At 44.0% G+C, this 15,635-nt stretch overlaps 1 protein-coding gene across 6 annotated transcripts in view; it reads right to left on the bottom strand.

The window, feature by feature from the left end:
- Nucleotides 1-15,635, bottom strand: part of RAPGEF4 (Rap guanine nucleotide exchange factor 4) — a 318,711-nt gene that overhangs the window by 69,499 nt on the left and 233,577 nt on the right. For all 6 annotated transcript variants that reach the window (XR_008618698.1, XM_028479132.2, XM_028479142.2 and 3 more), the window contains one exon: nucleotides 14,679-14,862. Coding sequence is in view for 5 of the 6 variants with exons in the window: in XM_028479132.2 (XP_028334933.1) it covers nucleotides 14,679-14,862 (184 nt within the window). In the remaining variant the exon portion in view is untranslated. The remainder of the gene's footprint in view (nucleotides 1-14,678; nucleotides 14,863-15,635) is intronic.

Here is a 15,635-nt window from a genome sequence, read left to right as displayed (position 1 = left end):
TGGCCGCTGAGCCTGCGCGTCCGGAGCCTGTGCTCCGCAACGGGAGAGGCCACAACAGAGGGAGGCCCGCGTACCACAAAAAAAAAAAAAAAAAAGAAACCCTGACTAATGTTTTTGAAACTAAAAAACAAACAAATGTGTTATTAATTCTGAGAGTGCTAGGAAGTCAATCTCCACATTGATGGACAGGTGACATTCACTCTCAGGTAACTGCTATAGTCATGAGTGTTACCTATTACATAATCATCATCTGTCTTACGCATTTTGTCCTAAAATTTCAATAACCTGTGGTATTATTTAATGTTACTGTATATTAAACATTTAAACCTCAGTGAGCTGCCGATGGTGTTCCATCATTACACTGCATTTTAAAGAGTGTTCCTTGATCAAATAAATTCAGGGAGTGTTGGTGTACCGAGCAGAGCACTGGGTTTAGTGCCTGAAGATCAGGTTTTAACCTTGGTGCAACCATTCACCAGCTGTGTGACATCAGAGGCTCAGTTTCATGTGTAAACTGGGGTCAATATCTTTCTGAGAGTGATGTGAGAGCTAAAGGAAGCAGCGAATGGGAAGGTATCTGCATATTTATTTGAGTGCGTGAAAAAAAAATCCAGCAAAGTGATATTCAAAACTTAAACCCTTGCACGAGAAAAACAAACTTACAAATTAAGTATGACACTTGGTTCAGCACATTACATCTAGAACTTAGTCAATTATTAGATAGGTACTTGGAGCTACCGAAACTGAATTGTAAATATTCTAAAAGAGTTGAGTTAGATAATTTTGCAACTATATTCCAGATCAAATGGGAGCTAACTGGAGGAAGAAAACTCTTTGCATCCCTTGGGCATTACCTTCTCAAGGACAGCTTTAACACAAACAAAAGAATATGATATCCTTCTCTTATAAAAACAACAGAGGGTATATTTCCTAATGCCTGCCTGTACTAAATCCATGGGAGATGCCAGCCAGGTTCACCTCCTGCCAAGGATCACCACTTAAGGATACACTGTGTCCCAATCTAGTGGAATGCAGAAAGTAGGGGACCCACCAAAGGAAAAGCTAATGGCCCCAGGGACTCTGAAGGAGCCAGGCCTTCTTAGCAAGGGGCCTAATCTGCTACTTGACTTAGACATGGGGATTTTGAAACTAGGACCCTTGGAGATTTAAAAGTCAATTGAGTCACCTCAGTCCATCTACTACTATAGAGGCAGCTAATGTGAAGTCTCAAGGTGGGCGTAATAGGATTATGGCTCTTCAGCACCAGAAGCAGCCCTGCTGTTTCTGCTACTTGACATCAGCCGCAAATAGCATGGACCCTCCTAGAAGCTTGGCTAAAGGAGAAAAGGGTCGCCAAGTCTCATTCTCAACTCCATGGAGTGGGCTGTTATAGAGGGAGAAGAAAAACTCAGCTGGGAAAAGAAAGGGTTAGAAGTTAGCTCTAAAATCTTGACAGATTCAGAGTTGGAATTTGGGGAGCAGATATCTATGAGTTTAGGAAGAGTTTTCACATAATATCAACATGAAATCCACACTGATCAAGTTATACAGATTAAAAAAATAAATGCTGCCTTTAGGATCTATAAATCCCATTATATTAAAGATCACTGAATTTCATCCAAGAGTGAAAACAGATGATGATGAAGTCTGTCAGACCTTCAATGCAGCATACTGAAAATTTGACAGAGTGGGTCAAGGCTGTCCTTTGAGCCGCTTAGTTAGTCTTAGGACCTGCACCAAAGTGTGGGAGAAGAGAGGTAAAGATGGCAACATTCAAGCTATTTTCGAAACCCACTCAACTTTCCACTGGCCCACGCTACTGAGCACTGCCTGAAGCTCTCCTCCCCCAGGCCACTGCCCTCCTCCATCTCTTCCTGGTCTTCCAGACATTTCTTCTCAGTGTCCTTTATGAGCTGTTGTTTTTCTGTTCACCCCTTGAATTGTGCTGTGCCCCAAGGCTCTGCCTTCAGCTCTGTTCTCACTTCGTTCTACCTTCTCTCCATGGGAAAAGTCCCCAGCTTTCACCTATACGATGCCGAGACCTAAATCTTTATCTCCAAACAGATTTCTCTCTTGAGCTCCAACAGCTTCCTGGCCATCAATTCCCAGACAACCCACAAGTGCCACAAGCTCAATCTGTCCAGAAGTGCTCCCTCATCATCACACAAGGCTCTTTTAAAGCAGGTCTCAACTGACTTTCCTAGACTCATCTCTCTTTCCTCTCTTCACACCTTCCCTCATGGCTATCTATGTTCTTTGCTCCAGGGATAAGCAGACATCTCCCTGGTCCTCAGACACGCGATGCTCGCCTCCAAGACTCTTCACGTGCTCCTCTCTTTGCCTGGGATTTTTTTTTTTTTTTCTGCTTCAAGCCCAGCTCAGATGTCCTCTCGCCTAGGTAAAACTGGTTCTCCAAAATTTATTCTTCCATGGCACATGATCCAACTGCTGTGGCAATTACAACATACCGTGAAGGATGTTATTTGCTTAAAAATCCGTGATTTTATACTGCTTTTCTCAAGAGAAGCAGCATCTGGTAGTGCAAAGGGTACTAAGCTAAAAACAGAAACAGGATTTGAGGTCTAAAACAGGAACTTCCTAGGTGCCCAAGTGGTCTAATGCCTTCTCCCTACATCTGTAAAAACAGGCATAATAAACCGGATTGTTGTAAAGATTAAACGAGTTAATATACACAAAGCATTCATACACTGGAAATATGGCACACATGCAGGATGGTATTATTAAGGGGGAGGGTGTTCAATACATCTCATCAGATGAATGCATGCACAAGTTCTCACAATTCATGCTGAAGTCAAGGTCTGCCCAGGGGAGATGGCAGCAGTACCAAGGACCAGTTCTTGTTCCGTGGCCTGAAGGAAATAGGGGCTTATGCTCTGTTATCCTTCCCACTGAAGGTCCATTAGGACAAGGTGCCCATGACACAACTCACTTTAGGTACAGCACACATAAGTGTCATGGTAAGTAGTTAATTATTAATAGAGGGAGGAGACAGGAGGAAAATGTTGGATCTCACCTGTTACTCCAAATCCCATTCAAAGATAGAAAAGACAGATTTTTCTGTAGGATTATAAATTTATTCATCCAGTTTTAAGAAGTTACCATTTTAGACCAGCTGAAGTTATTCAGTCTGACTAAGTCAAGATCAGTGGGGGCCTGGACGGAGATGACCATGAAAGACCAAGCAGCACCTGTTGGGTAGGACCCTTTTTATGGTCAGCATTTTGTCTGCCATGCTAAAGGTCTGATAGGAAAGATATTTAAAAATGCAAAACAGCACTGAAAATAAGTAATGTCACCATGACAAACCATAACATAGCACTATGAGTGGACCTGAGAGTTGCAGGAATTCTTGGGTGATAGGAAGCAGATAGGGATAGAATGGCTGAGATGTGTCTGGAGGCAGACACAGCTCTGGACTCACAGAAGAGACCATCACAGGAGGGAGACAGCACTGCTGATAAGACAAGGGCAGGAGAGGGTCCCAGGGCTCATCAAAATACTGCTCCACTCAGGACAGGGGGCCGCTGGGCCCCTCTCCCACTCTACACACCGAGCACCAGCCTGCCCCGGGGTTTACTGCCAGGCTACAGCTCCCTAAGACAAATGTCCAGAAGGAGCCTGAGAAGGAAGCAGAGGCCTGGGCCCTCCTGCCAGACACAGAGGACGGAAAGGAGTGGCAGCTCTCCCAGGAGGGACTTCCTGGGAAGGGCTCTGTTCTGGGAGAGCCTCCTTTGTTTGGCAACTAGTGGGAAGATGGTAGTGGCTTCACCCTGCCTGCCCCCCTCATGCCTCTGATAAAGCAAGGCCTGTCCGGAAGCATGGCCCCCACTGCCTTCACAGGAGTGGGAGTGTGGATGGCCAACCTGCAGAGACCACGTGGAACTTATTCTACCCCTGGACCTCCATTCATCAATAACCAAAACAAAGAAATATAGACTTCCATGGGGCTTGCTGGATGCCCTGGAGAAACCCATGACAGCCATTTGAAAAGAACGGAACAAAGCCTAGAAACAGTTTAGTCTACGAGTCCTAAATAACATCCGAATAAAAGGGAAAAAAGGAAAAAAAAAAAATGAGCCTGTGGTCTACAGTGGTCAGTGTCATCACAGGGCAGGCCACTGTCCCTGGATGATCCACCCAGGTAGGAACCAACTTTTTATTTTTATTTTTTATTTTTGGTGGTACGTGGGCCTCTCACTGTTGTGGCCTCTCCCGTTGCGGAGCACAGGCTCCGGACGCGCAGGCTACTTTTTGGTCCTGTTTACAGCACATGTTTTAACAAGGTGAGAGAAGTCAGGACTGCCGGGTGTGAAGAGACTTGCTTTAGAAAATGAGCATATTCACAGTTAACAAAGCAGCAAAAGCGTTCGGGAGAGGTGTGCCACGAGGTGTTTCCATGGACGTGCTGTTAGGGTTGAAGGTTGAGGGAGGTCCCAGAGGGGAGGCCAGATGGAGTGCAAGTCGGTGTGGCCAGCCTGCGTCCACCAAATCAAATGGGAGCCCCTCCCCCATCCCAGTGGACTCTGTGGCCGCAGTGACAGAACAAGCCCAGCCAAGCCGGAGCTGCCCGCTCAGAGCCGCTGTGCCATCTAGTGTCTCAGAAGAGACTCACCTCTCTGCTCTGGAAACAGACGAAAGCTCTCTCCTCTCGATGTAGCCCACCCCCTGGAAGAGCGCCCGACACCACATCTAACATGGAGCCTTCTCTACCACGATCACTGAACAAAAGCGGGCTCGTCGTGGCAAACAGTGGCATTAAGTACCTCTCATGCTTTGGTCTTTGTGGGGCGGACAGAGAAAAAACTGGAGAAGAGATCCTGCAGATCAGCCCCCAGCCTGTTCCAACAGTAATGAAAGGGTCCCAAGGACTGAAGGCAATTTGGCTTTCAAGAGTCAAGGGAACACTGTGCCCCGCGCAGGAGGAGGGAACTCCCAACGCACCTTCACAGAGGACATGCGAGGCTGGGGAAGTGAATTGACTCTCCCGGCTGCTCTGAGTGGCAGCCGGTGAATGTACCTGGTCTTTACTCGTCCTTCTCCAGATGTCACAGGGAGAGGTATTAGGCATCCCTGCTTCTTTACAAATCTGCGTGGTGCCACATTGATGTGGATTTGTTGGATCCTGCTGTGGAAAGGCCTAGTTTCTGCAGGGGATGCATTCCGGCAGCAATGCCTTAGTTACAGACAAGATAATAAACGGGGATGGAGGGAGAGGCATTTTATACATTAAAGGATGGGAGGACTCAGGTGATATTGGAAGCTGCTGGTAAATACAGTTTTATCAAGGAATTTATCAAGGTCAGAGACAGAGCAACTCAGTTATTGGAACGTGGATAAAATGAGGGATGCGTCCAGGCACTAAGCAGGCACACTGGCATGGCCAGTGGTAACCTAGGCAGCTGAAAGACCCAGTTCTTTGAGAGCTGTCGCCTAGTAGACGTATTCCCTGGTGCATGGGGAAAATACCCAGAAAAGTCAACGTTATAAATATCTAAGTAAGACCTGATCAAACGTCAAAATAAAGGAAACACTTCATTATTTTTTTCCTTGGGGGTGGAATGCTTTATTTTGGTGGCAACACGTCACCTCAACCCACCTGATTCTCCTGCTTTCAAGTCATTTCTCAAGCGTGGATCATTTCCCAACACTCTTCAGATCTTGAGATCTCACCTCATCCACTTCCCTTAAAGGAAAGTTTGGTGTGGTTTGCCACCCCCTTGTCTAAAAAACCAGCACAACATGTTTGTTTCTTTCTCTTTTCACCTCCCAGGACCCTTGCTTCCTAAGAGTTAGCAGTTAAGTGTTTGAGTCATTCCAGGAGCTTGGTGACTTGCCATTTAAGGTGTCCTGCCCAGCTCTGTCTGCTCACTTCCCTGCCACACCACCACCCCTCACCTTACCTTTAACCCAGAAAAGGACATCTTAAGCTTATCAGATACAATTAGGCATTTTCTAGTTCTGATAGCAAAGCCTGTGCACGCGGGGATTCTTCCCTTCTTCGTGAAGTTAGAAATGAATACAGTTTACAACTGCAGTTAAGGGTAAAAGCTTCATGAACATTTGAGAGAAATGAAGTCATCCCCATGAGGACATGGGGTAAGGGTTCTGTGATTCAGGGCCTCTGAGGGCTAAGTGTTTTGGGGACAGTGTGATTTGAGGTTTTTCATGTTTAGAAACCGAATATGCCAGAAATTCTCCCAGCAAAAGTGTTTACTATAAGGGCACGATAGAAGTGTACCATTAAACCTTTTAAAAGGTACAACTATAAATATTTTCCTTTAAAACATCTAAGCAGCAAGTTGAGAAAAACAAACAAATTTGGATAGAAGCAGATGGTATAGCAACCTGCCTTTGCGTATAAGACATATATGTCAGATAGAAAATGCAAATGGTTTTTGAGCAGATGCTATGTGGATGTATTATTTTTCCTTATAAAAATTAATTCTTCATGAAACAGGGACAGATAGATTATCCATATTTCTTTGGACTCCACTGCTTGTTCAGTAAATCCACCAGAGAGGAAGAAGTTTAGGCAATCTATTGGAGAGGAAAGGTTATTATCCATGGAAAAAAATGAATGAAATTGGATTTGGAGTAAGCAGAGGTGGGCTCAGTTCCTGGTTCAGCCACATATACTACTGTGTGATGTTAAAGAAGACACTCGCCATCTACTAAGCTCAATTTCTCCATCTGTAAATTGTGGATAATAACATTAGTCCTACTCAGCTCATAGAGTTATTCTGAGGTTCAAAGAGGTGATATATGTGAGGTCACTATATAAAATGTATAGTGTGATTCATTTCTAGTGGTTAAGTTTTGTTTGTGATCCTGGCTAGTGTGTTGATATAATTTTTTTCTACAGTACATTTGTCCTTCATCCAGGTCTATACAGTAATAACTTAATGAGATGAGACTACTCTGCAATAATTATTTTAAAATCAGATTTCCATGACATCTTTCCTCAGTAATGCTCAAAGAACAAAGCCAAGAGACCATTTTGAAGCCTTTTTGGCCTGGGATAGGTGGTAGACCACAGAACAGAACACAGGATCCAGAGTCAGAAAGACCTGGACCAAATCCTGAGTCCACCACTTTCAGGATGAACACAGGCAAGTGACTTAACCTAAGCCTCACTTTCCTAATCCATAAAATAGGGATAATATTAATAACTACCTCATGGTTCTGCTGAAAGAATTGAATTAGACGACTGTTGAACACAGTGCCTAGCACACATGTGCTCAGTAAATGTTGGCTGTGATTAAATACTATTGCATTTGTTTTTCCATTCACAATCCCTTTGTGAAACTGGGAGAGAGTAAGCAGGTATTAAATTTATAGTTTAAGAGATCTGTAATCTGGAGATGTTGGGGGACTTACTGGTAACTTGGTAAGACTAGAATCCGGGGCTCTTGTGCTTAGTGTTACTTTCACTTTATTTAGCAGACTCTTAGGTCAAATGCATGTATCTCAAATGCTGTCATTAAATTCTTAAAATATAATTAATTGTAATCTCATAAAACTCAATGTCTGGCGTTCTATCTTTAGTCTCAGCCCCTCCAATCCATTCTCTACAGATAGCAGAGAAATCTACCTACTGCGAAGCTAGCCATGCCACATCTCCCTTTAAACCAGTCAACGTGCCCCAAATGGCTATAAAATAATATCCAAGGAACACAGAAGCAGACCTTCTTCAATCTGACCTCAGCCTAACTCTCCAGCCACATTTACCAGCATTCCTGGTCTGGGCACTCCTTTGGTTCCCTGCTGGAACTTTCTTCACATTTTTCTAGCCACAACCCCACTCCTGCACCCCTGCCAGGCTAGGAATTCTTTCTTTGTTCTGGGAAGAAGAGCACTAGAATATTATTTTCTGCTGCTCTTAAGAAGAAAGGGCTTGAGAATCAACCTAAACATCCAACCATGACAAACTGAATGCATTGAGGAACATTCAGAGGATAGACTACTATGCACCTAACCTATTAAAAATCCCACCTTTAAAAAATATTTAAGGTTAAAAGAGAATGCCATGACATATTATTAAGTGTAAAAAGTTAGGGATTGAAAAACAACCAGAGGGATAGGCACCAAAACGTTAATAATAATTATCTCTGGAAGATGTGATTGGCAGGTGTTATTTATTCTTCTTTGACTCTTTTCAGTAGTTTCCAAATTTTCTATACGAGCAACAGATTGACTTTAACAGTAAAAAGTCATAAAAATCTTGAGGCAATCCAATAATGATCCCTAAACTGTAAATGGCAGCTACACCCATCTTTCTCTCTCCCAAATCTGAATCCTAATGGCAGCAATCCAATGGTTGGGTTTCTGGGCATGAAAACATGAGGAATAAGTGGTAAATTGCTTTCATAGGGGAGAGGCAAATCTAAACTCAAGTAACGAACGGCCCACTTACTGCAATCATTTCTTCTGGTAAATTCCACAAGCTTACACTTAGGGCACAGCAATCTTTCCAGGAAAAACAAAGGCAAAGTTTGTCATGCAGTGAAGAAAAAGAATCACAATAAAATCTTTTTTTTTTTTTTAATTTCATAAAGATTAGCTCTTTCAGTCATGCTTCTCTTTTCATCTGATTTGCGTCTGAGGATGGACTTCAAAACTCTGAACGTTCTCGTGGCATATCCCAACAGAACTCAAACCCCTAGGCACCACTCATTTTAGGCTTGCTAATCTGGGTTCCCCTGAGGAAACACATTTCCCTATAACTATCAGGATTTCAAATTTCACACCCTCCAAAACAGCTTGAACAGGTAAAGACCCTATCAAAAGCAGGCTCTGCTAACGAAAACACACAGCCTCTCAAGTGCCCTCTAGAGCAAGTGTGTGGAACAGAGGGTGGAGTCTGTCTTAATGGAGCCAACTGACTGATAAACAACCCTCCTTCCCCCTTCTGGCATTTTCTCATATCATTTGATTATCTTAAATTGTTTCCTTTCAATCTTATGCCCCATAGGATATGTTAGAAAATATTACTCGATCACATGAAATAAATAAACTCAAGCTTATGAGTTTCTGACCCATTTGGAAGACTCCAGAACCTACCAACAATTCTCTTATGTGTTTATATATATATATATATATATATATATTTTTTTTTTTTTTTTTTTTAATTTCATTTTTTTCCCCCTTCTGGTCAGGCCCAACTGTCTTAAGCTTCTAGGCTTTTAGGGAATTTCAAAATTGCAGATAGACCTAGAAATAGATTTGGGAAATGGCATCTTCTTCATTTCCCTCCCGCCTTTAGGCTGGTTTCTGATAGATCATTCTAAACAGTGGAGCACTAGGTCTCGCTTTACTTGGAAGAAGAAGTTGGGAGGCTTGTATGGCAAGGGCCTTCTTTGTCTCCTTGAAGTCTCTTTTTTTCCAGCTGGCCTCAAGTTCATAACATCCTGCTTACCTGCTCCTTCCACATCTCTTTGCCCATGGCCCCTCTCCAAAGTACCTGCTCCAAGGTAGCCAGAATGCACGTCTCTGCTGGTAAGGGTCTCCACTGTATCTATTTGCTGTAGGGTAACCTCTTGTTTTTAGACTTTTAAACAAAGCAAAATCAAAACAATAAGCTCCAAGAGCTCATTTTAGGTTTGATGGCCCTGTCTGGAAGCTGCAACAACAGCACCATCAAACTGTCACTGTTCTATAGCACTTGCCCCCAAATGCCATCCAGGTCTGCACCTGTGAAACCGGGATGGGCATTGTGAGTCACTCTGTCTGCCACCACATAAAAAGCTAATTTCGCATTCAGAATGTATGTTTTTTTTCAATACCAATAGCAACAAGAGTGTGCCAAAAAATTTCCCCTGAAGCTCTATTCTGTTTTTTAAACTACAGAACATTCTTTCATAGTTTGACAGTTAAAATGCCGCAGTTAATGTAATAAACAGAGACTTTTTCTAAGTAGCCTGTCAAAACAAGTGACACGTTTTTTTTTGCTAGTGAGTCTCAGATTCAGAACAATAGGAAGTACCTTTCAAAGCAACATCTTCATTATACAATCAAATTCTCAAAGTAATCTTCTCATCAAAGAATATTGTGTTATTTCTTTCTCAGTAATTATCAGAGTTCTGCAACCTCTCTGGCAGTGGTGACTATTATAAAATGCAGCTGTGCTGAGTTACTATATTGGGGGGGTCTTTCCCCGGTCAATATGGAACCAATGCATCTCATGCCTCCACATTTCTTAATGACTTGGCAGTTTGGGCAGTAAAAAGTCAACATTTACAGAACCTGTGAACATGCCCTCAAGTTCCCAGGAGCAAAGTGCTCGGCTGCTCTCTTCAAGGATAGCAGTGATACCGTCAATTCTTGATCAACTCAGCTTATTTTCTTTCCACTTAAGTAAAGTAGAAGCTCCAAAGGTTATTATCAGATCAAAAAAATGGTGTTTGTTTGTGTGTGTGTGTGTGTGTGTGTTTGAAAGTCTGTCTCATAAAATTAGATTTCTTCTTTTTCACTTTTCCATTTCTTAGGGGCTCTCATTCCAATAGAAAGGAAATCGAAGAGTACCAAGTCAAAAGAACTACCGGCCCAATTCCAACATTCGCGGTTTCATAAAACCTGAAAAGATGGGAAAAATCCCAAGGGCACCCAAAATGATGTACCTTGGGATACTGGTGAAACCTGTACTTTAGCAGCCAGTGATAGGCTAAAAAAGTCCAAACTTTGGAATGTAATTTTCTCTGAAGAATCTTTGGGCTGCCAAGGATCATGCGATTCAATGCTGTATGGAAGAAAAAAGAAGCACAAGTACAGGCTCCTATTTCTAAGGGTAACTCATGAACCCAGCTCTCAGGCTCTTGTGAGGGTGAATCAAACAATTAGCACAAATATCCCTTGAGTGGTGCTTTTCACACAACCAGCACTCAATATATGTTTGTTGCATCTGAATCTAATTTGGGAGTGCCTATCCCATTGGATTATAAACTCTCCAAAGGCAGGAACCATTTTGCTACTTTTAAAAAAACATCTTTGGTAGGGCTTCCCTGGTGGCGCAGTGGTTGCGCGTCCGCCTGCCGATGCAGGGGAACCGGGTTCGCGCCCCGGTCTGGGAGGATCCCACATGCCGCGGAGCGGCTGGGCCCGTGAGCCATGGCCGCCGGGCCTGCGCGTCCGGAGCCTGTGCTCCGCAACGGGAGAGGCCGCAGCAGAGGGAGGCCCGCATACCACAAAAAACAAAAACAAAAACAAAAAACATCTTTGGTAGATGCTCAAAAATATTTGTGAATTGAATGGCATTTCTGTCTCCCTTGAAGCAAGGGAGAGCTGAGGGAACATCAGAGCTGGGCCTATATGTTCATTTATTCATTCATTCACTAAGCAAAGGTTTACTGATGGTCAACTTGGTGTAATGCACAGAGCTAGGGATACGGCCTTTTCTAACTTCCACAACAAGTTCAATTTCCCTCTCCATATTACATTCTATCAACATACACTACATTTTCCTTTGTAGCATGTAATGCAGTGGTGATTAAATGATTACTTGCATAGCTAGTTGTTTATAGTCTGTCTTCTGTCCCAGACAGAAAGCTCCAGGAAGGAGGTGCAACCCTCTAGTTCAATGCTGCAGCCTTTGCAACTAACATAGTATCTAGGACAAAATAGATGTTCAATAAATATTGGTTAAATGACTAAATGAATGAATGAATGAATGAAGTAAAATGAGCTATGTCTTTGCCTTTAAGAAGCTCACAGTTTCCAATAATGTTTCTCAACAGGGGCATTCCTTTCAGGGCAGCTTATTTTGGAGGGTTCTAGGTATTGGTGTGTGTTCAGCATCCCTAGGTCCTACAACTACCCGGCAAATGCCAGCACAATGCTGCAGCCTTTGCAACTAACATAGTATCTAGGACAAAATAGATGTTCAATAAATATTGGTTAAATGACTAAATGAATGAATGAATGAAGTAAAATGAGCTATGTCTTTGCCTTTAAGAAGCTCACAGTTTCCAATAATGTTTCTCAACAGGGGCATTCTTTTCAGGGCAGCTTATTTTGGAGGGTTCTAGGTATTGGTGTGTGTTCAGCATCCCTAGGTCCTACAACTACCCGGCAAATGCCAGCAGTGTGGCAACCAAAACCCCCTCCCACATTTCCTGATGCCCCTAGGGACTGTCCCCATCTGATTCAGAACCACTGTGTGATGTGGGCTTGAATGAAGATGGCAGCAAGAAAAGCAAGAAGGGATGGAGCCAGTAAATGATGAGGATGTAAACGAAGGACAATAAGACACGGGGGTGTGGAGAAGAGAGAGGGGAAGCAGTCTGACAGGAAGGAGAACATGGTTTAGAGTGGGGGCCTTCGTCTGAGTTCCCCAAGCCCTGGGGATTCTCCTGTGGCTCCCCAACCCCTGTGGTCCTTCAGGGCAGAGAAAACGTAAATTACTGGGCAGTTTTCTTGACTACGACGCATGATTAGGTCAGTGAAGCTCTGGCTTTTCTGTTTGATAATTTGGATTTTCCAGCAACATTTCTGTTTGAAGAAAGGGTTTTGAGGCTAAAGGAGCTAAAAACCATGGCTCTGGAGTTAAGGATGACGATGCTAACTGGGTGGAGGGAAGGCCTCTGAAACACATGGTGCAGGACATTAAGACCCAAGAGGAAGTTGTGACAAAGGGGTCATGGTGTGACATAAAATGAGCTATGCTGAAGAGCCTTTTTGCAGCATGGAGTGAGGGCAAGGGAAAGGGCAGAATCCTGGGGAAAGGGAAGGAGGGTGCAGTGAGAGGCTGTTGTGAGTTGGTGTGCGGGGCCCACACCGGGAAGCTGGTCTGAGGGACACCTCGCTCTTGGAAAGCGCCCAGGGGACACGCGAGACGGGTAAAGTATAACGCTCTTGTCGAGCCCCGCTGATGAATGGAGGTCGGCCAAGCCAGCGACTCAGAGTGGACACCCACAGCTGGCACACACTGGTTGCCGGGTGGAGAGGGATTTCATTTCCAGCAGATAAACATAAGCCCTGTGTGCAGTGGTTTCAGATCCAGGGGCCAAGTCACCCCTCATTGAAAAGGTTTCCCTGAGGTTGAGACTGAGGCATATCCTTCTTCATATGCCCTGTGGCAATTAGCTGAGGGCCCTGAACAGATGAGGGGCTCAATACAGTCTTTCTGGATTGATCTGATAAAACTCAGCGGAGTCCTCAACTTTAGCTGATGGTCAGGTGGGTTTCCACTGAGCTGGAAGGGACGGAGCACCTCACTGGCTGATCGGAGGCCTTGAAGAGTTTAATGGAGCAGTGGTGTTCTCTTAAGAATGTGTCCTTAAGATAAAAACTCTAATTCGAAAAGATACATCCACCCCTGTGTTCATAGCAGCACTATTCACAATAGCCAAGACATGGAAACAACTTAAATGTCCATCAACAGACAAATGGATAAAGAAGATGTGATATATATATATATATATATATATATATATATATACACACACACACACACACAATGGAATATCACATATATATATATATATACACACACACACACACACAATGGAATATCACTCAGGTATAAAAAAGAATGAAATAATGCCATTTGCGGCAACATGGATGGACCTAGAGTATATCATACTAAGTGAAGTAACTCAGACAGAGAAAGACAAATATTATATGGTATCATTTATATGTGGAATCTAAAAAGTAATACAAGTGAATCTATATATAAAACAGAAAGACTCACAGACATAGAAAACAAACTTATGGTTACCAAAGGGGAAAGGGAGGGGGGAGGATAAATTAGGACTATGGGATGAATATATACAAACTACTATACATAAAACAGATAAATAACAAGGATTTACTGTATAGCATAGGGAACTATATTCAATATCTTACAATAGCCTATAGCGGCAAATAATCTGAAAAAAATATAAAATGGAATCACTTCGTTGTACACCAGTAACTGACACAATATTGTAAATCAACTATACTTCAATTAAAAAAAATAAAAAAAGAATGTATCTTTTTTTTTTTTTTTTTTTTTTTTGCGGTACGCGGGCCTCTCACTGTTGTGGCCTCTCCCATTGCGGAGCACAGGCTCTGGACGCACAGGCTCAGCGGCCACGGCTCACGGGCCCAGCCGCTCCGCGGCATGTGGGATCTTCCCGGACTGGGGCACGAACCCGTGTCCCCTGCATCGGCAGGCGGACTCTTAACAGCTGCTCCACCAGGGAAGCCCAAGAATGTGTCTTTAAGCTAAGGAGCAGAAGCCTCCGCATGGGGTGAAAGAACGTGCTGAACGAATGAATGAATGAAAGCAGGCATAAAAGCACAGGTGTGAGGTCTAATGGTTCTGACGACCTCTGTCCTATTGCATCAGGAAGAAAGGGGCTTCCACAGTCTGGCACAGAAGCAGAGCAGTTTGTTTGTCATGGACCAAAGGTCATTTAATATGTGGACCCAGTTTTGACATCCTGAGCCAAGTGCGAAAAATCTCTATAGTTTTAACTCATGCAAAAGGGAACTGTAACTCTCTGGCTCAAACATAGAATAAAACAACAAGAGGCAAACATATGTGTCACTCCTTCAGCATCTCTCCTTTGGCCCTGGAGGAAAGGAAGGCCACGTCCTTTGAAGTCAGCCTTGCTTTCCTCCGCCCAGGCGCTCACCTATGCACGGGTGACCTGCAGGGGGCGACACGCGGTCTCACTCACGGTTTGCGGAGGATCATCCTCATGTGGGCGTCGGGGCCCATCTGCGAGAGCAGCAGCATGGTGTCCTGCAGCTCCTCATCACACTCCTTTTTCTCCTCCTCTGTAGGCAAAGGGGCATCTTCGTGCTCATCGTCCAGAAATCGATAAAATAAATATTTATCTTGGAAATGATGCTCCTGGTCCACTATGGGAAACATGGAGGGAAGCGTCAGCTGCTGCACCTCTGCCTCACAGGCCCGTCTACCAGAAACGAGTGTACGGTGTCGGGCAAGAGAGCCAAGTGGCAGCAAAGTGGTGAGACTCCTCACCCTTCTCCCTCGGCCTCACCCAGGGCGGTGCAGCTGTAGGATGCGACCTCCCGGCTGCAGTCATGTACCTCACAGCCCTCTCTGACCCGCCCATCTCCTGAGCTGCCCTGGGACTCTCTTAAGACAACCTGCCAACTTTCCTGAGATGAGCTCTCTGACCAGCAAAAATTGCCTTGGTGACATTTTCTAGCATGTGGGTTATATGTCCTAAACAGGAAAATAACCAACTGCCAGATCATGCTCTATAATGTTTGTTTGTTTCTTTTCAAAGTACAGACTTAGCAAAAAAACAGAAAACAAAACAAAAGAGAAAAACCGACTTCGTCAGGATCAGAATTGATGTTTTTCTTTCTATGTGTACTGCTTATAAACATGTCTGTCTGCAGTTAAAAAATTAAAATAAAATTGTCTGAACAAAGCTGACAAAACCAAGCATCTAGGTCATATACCAAGCATCTAGGTCATATACCCCTAGGATATCATGGTAATTTCCTTCCAGTTCAAGTTTTTTTTTTGCGGTACGCGGGCCTCTCACTGCTGTGGCCTCTCCCGCTGCGGAGCACAGGCTCCGGACGCGCAGGCTCAGCGGCCATGGCTCACGGGCCCAGCCGCTCCGCGGCATGTGGGGTCTTCCCGGACCGGGGCGCGA

This window comes from Physeter macrocephalus, chromosome 2, assembly GCF_002837175.3.
Source record: "Physeter macrocephalus isolate SW-GA chromosome 2, ASM283717v5, whole genome shotgun sequence".
Taxonomy (NCBI): domain Eukaryota; kingdom Metazoa; phylum Chordata; class Mammalia; order Artiodactyla; family Physeteridae; genus Physeter; species Physeter macrocephalus.
The sequence above is the reverse complement of the archived record's forward strand: the minus strand, read 5'-3'. Positions and strand labels throughout refer to the sequence as shown.